The sequence below is a fragment of the Punica granatum genome, chromosome 8 (genome assembly GCF_007655135.1).
Source record: "Punica granatum isolate Tunisia-2019 chromosome 8, ASM765513v2, whole genome shotgun sequence".
Classification (NCBI taxonomy): domain Eukaryota; kingdom Viridiplantae; phylum Streptophyta; class Magnoliopsida; order Myrtales; family Lythraceae; genus Punica; species Punica granatum.
The window spans coordinates 24,194,992-24,205,042 of record NC_045134.1 but is presented as its reverse complement, the minus strand read 5'-3'; the positions used below and the strand labels follow the sequence as shown (position 1 = coordinate 24,205,042).

Below are 10,051 nucleotides of genomic sequence, written 5' to 3'. Positions count from 1 at the left end.
AAGGAAAAAAAAGATGAAAAAAAGATGGTTGCTCCCTCATTGACTTGGAATTCTCTGGACTCCAATTCACGTGGTCGAACTTACTATCCTCATCGTTCCTCATCCTGGAGAGACTTGATCGTGTGATTGCAAATGCTGCCTGGCGGGCTCTGTTTCCTGGGCCGTAGTGTATCATCTTCCCCGATCAAACTCAAATGATAGCCCTTTACTTCTATCCCTTCGGCAATCCAGCTCGGTGAGGCTTCGCAGTTCATTTTGATTTGAGAGTTGCTGGCTTTCACGTTGGAGCTTTTGTGATTTAGTTAATGAAGCATGGGAGCAAGCGCAGAATAATCATCTCAGGGCTGGGGATCTATTCAAGGCGAAAGTGATCCCTTGGAATAAGAATACTTTTGGGAATATATTCGCCAGAAACAAAGGTTGCTTGGCTCGGCTTGGGGGGATCCATAAGAGTCTTGAGAGGGGGCCCAATGCATTCTTGGTAAAGCTGGAAAGGGAGTTAAGGGCTGAATACTCAGCTATTTTCCTGTACGAATTGGATCACGGTGGGAGACCGTAATACAAGATTCTTCCATGTCTCTACCATTATCAATAGGAGGAATAAAATTTTAGAAGTAAGGGACTCTGTGGGTAACTGGTCATATGATCAGTGTACCATAATGAAAGTTGTGCTGACTCATTTTAGGAAGCTCTTCTCTTCTTTCCAATACTTCTACCTGCCAGTAATGGAGACTCGATTTTTTTTTAGGCGATCTGGTAGGAGAAATGGATGACGGAAAGATTGCGACTCTATGAAATGTTCTGCTTCATTTCATCATTCATTTAGGAAGCTCTCTTTTTCATTGGTTTCTCACCATTTCTCTAAGAATATCCGTTCCTTCCATATGGTTTTCAGGATTTGTTCTTCATCAGTCGGCTTTGACAGCACTGCCTAAAAAATTAAACCGTCATTGCAGCCCGATTGCAGGAACTCGTCATAGATTTTCTTCTGCACCACGGCCTTGGGTGAGTTCTACTTCCAAGGTGGCTCTCATTTGCTCGGTAAGCTTTGACAAGCCGTTTCATGATGGGTCGTCAATAGAGAGACCTCCTGATTGCAGCTTGCTTGAAACAGGAACAGGCACTAACTTGACCTAGTTTGGGTCAAGTGTCGATCATCCGCCATTGTAACTCGGCAGTTAGCATCTTCAAGGACTTGGTCCATTTGTTTATGTGATTACACTGCTCAGATCATCCTTGACTCTCTGAGAGCTGTGAGATTGTTTGGTAGGACATTGGCTATGATGAGAATGAGCTCACATGTGAGCCTGGATATATGCTCGGCAGGGTTTGATTAGAATGAGCTCACATTGGGAAGACAGTTCGAGAGAATGGTACGTATCTGGAGGATTGAAATGCCTATAAGTCTAAATGACTACATCTTTGCTTGTTACCATGCATATAAATGATATCTAGGCCTACAACATACAATCTGAAGGTCTGGCAAATCCAGAGGTGATGCTGAAACTTCTAAAGATTAATACGATCTATTAATAGAGCTCTCAGATTAGGGAAAATCTATGTTGGTTGCTGTAGAACTGGCATGGTCATAGTTGTATAGTATCCATAGAGTAGTGTACTGTCCAAGAGGATAATATGAAGAGTCAAGAGTGCAAAGTTTCGCATAATTCAACGGAAATAATCCCCAGAACACAGAAAGTCCAACGATGTCATCAAAGAAGTGTTCACTGTTGAACTTTAGGACCAAACGCGAACTCAAGAAACTTGTACCAATCAAGCGCTTTTACAAAGCACAGACTGAGGCTTTCTTGGCACAGAAATACAGGAAAGCAGAATACCAAGTGACCAGAAACAGATTGAACAGATGTGCTTGCAGTAGTTGAACAGAAATGGGTACGTTTTGTTGTAGCCTTCTCGTAAAATCCTTTCTCTTCCATCCTGCACAAGATGTGAACTTGCTTAATGGTAAGAGGGAAAGTTTGCTTCATTGAACAGTAATCCGCTGATCTTACATTTTCGTGAGATGAAAAGGGAATGAGGAAAAACAAATAAAAAGAATTGTGGGAACATCAGATTGTCACTTATAGGGTCAGAAATCCAAATTTAAGAACCGTATTTAATGTCTACTTATGCACATGATAAAAAGCAGTGTTCTTCTTTAACACTACAACTACACTTACTCAATGATCTTAGGAAGACATCCTGCTCCGGGACATTTAGAAGAACGTAGCATCTCAACAACTGAAAAAAAGAGAGAGAAAATTAATGAGCTCCCTAAGACCTCCGATGTTACTTGAGGAGTTGATCACAATGCATGCTTTTTTTGAGTGACCTTTTGCTTAAGAACAAAATGGGCCTATATTGATATGGTAAAGATTTCTGAGAACTGGTGGCTACATACCTGACAAACTTTGTGGAGAAAACTTGCTCTGAGGCAGGATCATCCCACTTCAAGCCTTCCCACCACGCCTGCTCTCCCTCAATAACCTGTAAACTATTCTTTGCACTGTCGCAATTCAGTGGGAGCTCCTTGAGCTCGAAGCACCCACGTACTTTAATCTCTTTGAGTGCAGGAAAAGGCAAGGCTCTCCTGCAAATTCTCTCCAAGTTATAAAGATCATCCAACCTGAGAGATGCAAGCAAAGGGAATACTCTATTACTCGTGACATGGTTGTCTTCAATGTCCCCCACGATCACTTCCTCCATTGAGTCACACCTTTCGATGCAAAGGTTCTCTAAAAAAGGAGCGTGGTAAATTAGCGATGTCACATTTTCTAATCCCGTACAGTGGAAAATTCTTACATTTCTAAGGCTCTGGAAACAATCCCAACTTGCAAAACTTGCAGGTTTAGGAGCAAGAGATTCCACATACGATGAATATCTTCCTGGACTTTCATAAGAGCCTTCATATTCACCAGAACCCACTTCAATCTCCTTGAAATCGCATCTGTATAAATAAAGGGACTGGAAGTACCCCGATCTTCTCATAAATGGCATTGATATTCTGAAAGAAGCCAAGCCATTACACCTGCAAAGACAGAGACCTCTCACGCGGCTTGGCAGCTTGGGACAGCTCAGTAATTTTTCAACACCTTCGGGTGAGGTTAAGGTTATGTCTATTTCCTCCATGCTCTGCATCATCTCTAGCGCTTCTAAACATTCAATTTCGCAAAATTTTTTTGACAGCGTCGGCCAATACCTGCTTGTATTTGACCAATAAAACAGTCTCACAGATGAAAGATTTGATATGAGTTCGGCTGGCACCAGAACATTGCGAGATAAAATCAACACTACTAGGTTACTCAAATTCTTTATCTCCTCCGGCACCTCATGAGTTTCGGCTCCAGCTATATTTAGATTTAGGTACCTGAGGTTTATTAGTTTCCAAATACTACCTGGTAGCTCCTGCAGATATTCATTATCGGACAGATCCAAGACTCTTAAGCAGGGCACTGACAAGAAGAGCTCGTCCGGGATTTTCCTCAAACTTGTGTCCCTTATAATCAGAGTCGAAAGACGGGAACATGATATAGTTGCCAATGATGTATCATATACACTGCTTTTTACTCGCCACAGGGATATCCTCTCTGCATCCTTCCATTTCTTAAGATCTCCCATTCGAAACGACTCCACCTCCTCTTGAACTAAAACTTTCTTCTTCTTCGATCCATGCTCTGAGTATACCCACAAGCACATTTCTCGAACAAAATCATGCATCTTAAAAAATTCTCCAACCAGCACTGTCTGCGCTATAAACTCCACTAAACATGCGTGCCTTAGTTTTCTATATATTTTTCTTCCATAAGTTCGCGCTTCATGAACGTCATCACATTCGTCTAGAAATCCTTCCCCAATCCAGAGGGCAATTGCATCATCTTCATAAAACCCATGGTCCTCCGGGAATATTGAAAGGCACAACAAGCATCTTTTGTGGATTTCATCAGGCAAGCGGTTGTAGCTGAATTCTAGTTTTTTAAGCACTTCCTCCTCCATATCAACCTGCCATTTCAGATCCTTTTCGGCAATCATCCAATCTTCTAGATCCGTTGTACCGGCCATGGCTCTTGCAACAGTAACGAGAGCAAGTGGTAAATATTTGCACTCACCAACCAATGTGTTCGCAATCTCAGGGATCCTAGGATGAGCAATCCAAGTTTTCTCTCCTAACTTCTGTCGGAAGAGTTGAAGAGCATCATCTGGTGGTAAGCACTCCACCTTCTTACTCTTGTCAGCTTTCATGCGATTACAAACTTCCACCGATCGAGTCGTGAATATGATCTTGCATTTGTTTTGGTGGTCATGACAAGGGATCCCAAGATCAATTAGAAGATCTATAGCATCCCAAAGATCATCCATAAAAAGCAAGAAGTTCTTATCCTTCATCAACTCTAGGATTGCAGATGTTGTGCTTTCTTTGTCACTGGGATTCCATTTATCTTCCGGGAGGTTTAGTTTTTTCCAGATGGCCTTCTGAAGTTTTTCTAGATTAACTGGCCTGGACACCACAACCCGGAGTACAAAGTTATAATCATGGCTAACTTGAAGGAATTGATTGTGGACCTTGTTCAGCAGGGTGGTCTTTCCAACACCACCCATCCCGAATATCCCAATGCACCTCACAGATTCGTCCTCAACCCAATTCCATACCTCCTCAAACATGGAATTCATGCCCACCGGGGGCTGAAGGGCTATCTCAACCATGAGAGGATCATCAGGCTTACAGGTTAACTCAGTGAAGCCACGGCGCTCTCCTAGCAGCCCTTCCATGATAGCTCTCTTCTTGTCAGCGCTCGTTGATATGCTGGTGAAGTTCCTATTGACAACAATAGAAAGCCAATCAGAGGAGTAGTTAATCAGAGCAGTCATCAAATTGCTTTCAAGGGAGTCCACTCGATAAGGAGTCGAGCTCTGGATTATTACATTCTTGAGAGTCGAGGAATATCGTTGTAGTTCTCATGTTTATATATTTATATATATATATATATATGCACCGAAGCGTGGTTCCTCTGCTTTAAGATCAAATGATGAAAAGATGAGGAGTGGGAAGACTCTGATATTAATTCTACGTTTGGTTTCAAAGTAGGATTTTAAAATCAGATTTTGATTTGAAAAAGAGTGGTATAAATGGAGTCTACCATTTGATTTTGTATGAATTATTTTATTTTGTTGTTGAATAAAAGTGATATAAATGGGACTCACTCTTTGACTTTGTATGAGTTTTTTTGTTTTGTTGATGGTAGAATTAGTTTAAAGTTGTAATTTTAAAATCATATTTGCAAACCAAACAAGTCATAAGAAAACTCATGAATGCTAATTCTGTCCGAATTGTTAATATATATATATATATATATATATATATTTCACCATGACAGTGCTGATGTCTGCATAGGGCATGTCCATTTTATTACCTGTTCATGGCCATGATTGTACAGATATTGACTATCGGTGTTTCCTATAAGTATCTAGACAAGATCACATGTACAAGCATCGTTACATTATTCAACATAGTACCCTGGTCTGTTCTCAATCAAAATGCGATGCACATTGAAATTCTAATGCTACGTTTAGTTTTAAAATATGATTTTAAAATTAAATTTTGATTTTGAAAAAGAGTGATATAAATGGATATGTATGGGACTCATCATTTGACTTTGTATGAGTTATTTTGTTTTGTTGTGGAAAAAAGAGTGGTATAAGTGGGACTCATCTTTTAATTTTGTATGAATTATTTCGTTTTGTTATAGGTAAAATTAAATTAAAAATATAATTTTAAAATCACGCTTTGAAATCAAACTACCCTTAAAATGTTGCTATGACCGGCCTTATATGTTGACTTGTTACCTCCGAGAATGAAAGTCCGCTCCCTCTTTCTTGCAGCTTTTGTCCAGTTCCAGCTTCCCTCGCTCAAGAATCTGTCCCACTTCCTCCTCGAGGACAAGTTTGACTCTCTCCAACCAACCACGGACTTCTGGTGTTCTAACCAAGTGCTGATCTTCCTCCCCCTTAACTCGTTGTTTCACTGTTTCAAATACTCCGCGCAGCTCATCCATCTTGTAGCGAAGAGCCTCAAGAGATCTCTCAAGGATCGGACCAGCAGGATCGTATGCAACATCATCCTTTACTCTGAAGTTACGGCCCTGCCCTAATTTAGTGTCTAGCGCGGCCTCCTTTGCCTCAGCGAGCTTTGATTGCTTGTAACGTGAACGACAGTTCCTGTAACAGAGACCGCACAGGCAATTCTTCCCCATGATCCACTTCCCATCTGCTAGAATCGTGTCGGCTTCCTCCCTGAGGGCTCTCACACTCTCCAACCAGCCAGCGGCATCGTGCTTTCGGATCCATCCTTCTCCTTCAGCTGTCTCAGCTAGTCGGTTCACGTCATTGTAGACGCCACCCAGTTCATCCTTCTTCGTCTCAAGGGCGGTCAAATTGTCTCCAAGATTGCGGATGTACTTCCGGTACTCGGCCGTGCGATCCCAGAAAGTGAGGCCTGTACCAACGGCCGTACTTGCAATATCCGCCATTTGGATCTCTGGACTGAAAGTTGAAATCAATCAAGGAAACGGTTTGAGAGAATGAATTGGTTGTCCGAAATAGTGAGTGTTTATTTGATCAGATGATGTCCTTTAATTATATTGATTAGTTCAAAATCACATCACCTATCAGTGGAGATTATTTAAAGACCTATAGAATGACTCCGCCTTGAATAGAATATAATATAAGCCTAATGGTAACTAGCTGTCGACCGCCCAGGTGGGGGCCGTGATTAATTAAAATCAATACGCTTTGCCTTTAATATGTACTACTTCAAAAAGGAAAATTAACATTTGTTCCAAAAAAAGTCCATAATGCACGAAATTTGAGCCGTTGGATTGGAGGATTGAATAGTAAATTCAATCGACTTCCACTCATCTTCTACCTTCGCTATTGCCAACTTTCTCGCCCTCCCCCTTCCATGAGACTTCAACTGCCTTTGCCCACGTTCTCCTTTTTAATTTTTATTTTTCTAATAACTATTTTTTTTTGCATTTTTGTGTAAAAATGAATTAATATGATTTTGACTATAACCGGACGGAATATTAAGTTGGGAAAATAATATCTACTTTTAAAAATTTTGCACATACATAGTTCATTTTTTATTTTAAAATTTCACACGTAGGGCGGGTTCTTTTTCTAATTTTTCTTAAATCAAATATATAAAATTCTGCAACTTGGTGAAGGTTTCGGCCGGCATTATGTCCTCTAGTGCATATTCACACGGGAGTGGTTAGCTCGATTCCATCATGCTCTTTTTCTAGTTTTTCTTAAATCAAATATATAAAATTCTGCAACTTGGTGAAGGTTACGGCCGGCATTGTGTCCCATAGTGCATATTCACACGGGAGTGGTTAGCTCGACTCCATCATGCTTTTCTCAGGCATTGTTTCTAATGAAAAATGCAGTTTTGATAAAAGACTGTAATATAGCAAACGAACATGTGCTCAAAAATTAATGCAACCATAACCAACATATTTAAAGCGTTCGACTAGCTACTTATGTTGCGTTAATTCCCAGTATGTCTCATTACTCAAGATGATGGAGAGACGTTCTAATCTATATATATATATATATTTCTCGGTTTCAATCACCATCGACATTTTGTAAATACATGCATATCAAATTCATTTTCGTTCAGCCCTCGAGAATTGAGTTTTCTTTTCAGACTCAAATTCATTTTTTCGTTCAGTCAAAGATTATTTTCGTCTCTCTCTTTTTCTCTCTTATAAAAAAAAACCAAAATCCCCCAACTTTAAATTTGATAAAAGACTGTAATATAGCAAACGAACATGTGCTCAATAATTAATTCCTAATTAACTTCTTTAATTAGAATTAATTTTTTTTCTCGACTTAAACACGCTTAATGTGTGTGACTAACAAGGTTCATCACCAAGTGGCAATGGATTATAATATCAACTCGTTTGACATTATCAATCTAAAAAGTGACAAGTATATAATTAAAATATTCTAATGAACTTGTGGCCATATATACCATGCACTAAGTCCCTTCACTACAAGATCCCAATTTAGCTAGAGTTACGGTAAATGTCAAACCTTTTAACCGACCATATGGATTCTCTGTTTTCATTCTTGGATCTATTGCACTTAAATAGAAACTCTTTCCTATTCAAATTTATCTACCTCGGCCGAGGATTCCTCGATCCACAATAAAACTCACATTCATAGGACCTTTTTCTTTCTTACTCAGGTTAGTGAATCTTGTCTTGATCGGACACTTATCTCCAAGTATAACTAACTAGGACCATCATCTGCCAAATACTCATGCTAAGCACAAATACATTAGCAGTAGCAAATTCTAATTATCCGTGCATGAGATAATGTTCCATTTCAGGTCTAAGGACTAGATACATTAATACGATCTAGATAATATTCATTGACATTAATAAATTACCATATGAATATTATCAAAATGTCAATGTTCGACTGTTTATCATATAAGCATCTACATGTCTGTCATGACAACAATTGTCAGATAGCATGAGACTCACTACTTTATTTTCATTAGTATCAATATACCAATCATGGATACAGACAGAGATGACGATTTATCCAGAGAAATAATGTCCGATTAAGTCTCCTATGATTGTGAATAATTTAAAGATCTTCCTACCGAACTAATCCGTCAATCATATTCTTAGCTCTTTAAAAATGAAGTATTCAAAATATCTTAAAAACTTTATTCTAATAAATATAGACAATATATGAATAACTGAATAAACTTTATTGCCATAAAAGGAATTATCCGAATATATAAATTGACTTTAGGGCATATCCCTAACAGCTTTCACATTGGAGCTTTTGCGATTTGGTTAATGAAGCATGGGAGCAAGCGCAGAATAATCATCTCAGGGTTGTGGATCTATTCAAAGCGAAAGTGATCCCCTGGAATAAGAATACTTTTGGGAATATCTTCGCCGGAGAGAAATGTTGCTTCGCTCGGCTTGGGGGGATCCAGAAGAGTCTTGAGAGGGGGCCCAATGCATTCTTGGTAAAAGTTGGAAAGGGAGTAAAGGGCTGAATACTCAGCTCTTTTGAGCCAAGAAGCAAAACTGTCGGCTTTGAAATCCCGTACGAATTGGATCACGGAGGGAGACCATAATACAAGATTCTTCACCATTGTCAATAGGAGGAGGAATAAAATTTCAGCACTAGGGGATTCTGTGGGTAATTGGTCATATGATCAGTGTACCATAATGGAGGCTGTGTTGAATCATTTTAGGAAGATCTTCTCTTCTTTCCAATACTTCTACCTGCCTGCAATGGAGACTCGATTTTTTTAGGCGATCTGGTGGGAGGAATGGATGACTGAAAGATCGCGACTCTATGAAACGTTCTGCTTCATTTCATCATTCATTTAGGAAGCTCTCTCCTTTTCACTGGTTTCTTGCCATTTCTCTAAGAATATCGGTTTCATCCATATGTTTTTTTGGATTTGTTCTTTATTAGTCGGCTTTGACAGCACTGCCTAAACAACTAAACCACCATTGCAGCCCGACTACATGAACTCGTCATGGATTTTCTTCTGCACTACGGCCTTGGGCGAGTTCAACTTCCATGGTGGCTCTCATTTGCTCGGTAAGCCTTGACAAGGCATTTCATGAGGGGTCGTCAATAGTTAGAGCTCCTGATTGCTGCTTGCTTGAAACAAGAACAGGCACTGACTTGCCCTATTTTGTGTCAAGCGTTGATCATCCTCCATTGTAACTCGGCAGTTTGCATCTTCAAGGACTTGGTCTATTTGTATATGTGATGACACTGCTCAGCTCATCCTTGACTCTCTGAGAGCTGTGAGATTGTTTAGCAAGACATTGGATGTGATCAGAATGAGCTCACATGTAAGACGCTAGATATATGCACAGTAGGATTTGATTAGAATGAGCTCACATTGGGAAGACAATTCGAGAGAATGGTACGTATCCGGAGGATTGAAATGCCGGTAAGTCTAAATGACTACATCTTTGCTTGTTAACAGGCATACAAATGATATCTAGAC

At 39.8% G+C, this 10,051-nt stretch overlaps 1 protein-coding gene and 1 long non-coding RNA gene across 2 annotated transcripts; one reads left to right on the top strand and one right to left on the bottom strand.

Annotated features, from left to right (window-relative positions):
* On the top strand, positions 1-1,816 carry LOC116189444. Its single transcript, XR_004152404.1, has 2 exons — positions 1-235; positions 896-1,816. It is a non-coding gene; the product is annotated as an uncharacterized LOC116189444 (long non-coding RNA).
* LOC116189443 (probable disease resistance protein At5g63020) lies at positions 1,639-6,641 on the bottom strand. Its single transcript, XM_031519105.1, has 4 exons — positions 5,842-6,641; positions 2,402-4,813; positions 2,181-2,241; positions 1,639-1,938 (listed from the first exon to the last, which is right to left on the bottom strand). The coding sequence occupies exons 1-3, from the start codon at positions 6,522-6,524 to the stop codon at positions 2,235-2,237; spliced, it is 3,102 nt and encodes a 1,033-aa protein (XP_031374965.1). The 5' UTR covers positions 6,525-6,641; the 3' UTR covers positions 1,639-1,938; positions 2,181-2,234.
* Between the last annotated feature and the right edge of the window lie 3,410 nt (positions 6,642-10,051).

What these genes read in the sequence shown, in the direction of transcription:
- LOC116189443 (XM_031519105.1), bottom strand. Translation starts at nt 6,524, where the DNA reads ATGGCGGATATTGCAAGTACGGCCGTTGGTACAGGCCTCACTTTCTGG. An exon ending in GCGGACTTTCATTCTCGGAG is followed by an intron (nt 4,814 to 5,841) that starts GTAACAAGTCAA and finishes TGTTGTCAATAG; the next exon opens with GAACTTCACCAGCATATCAA.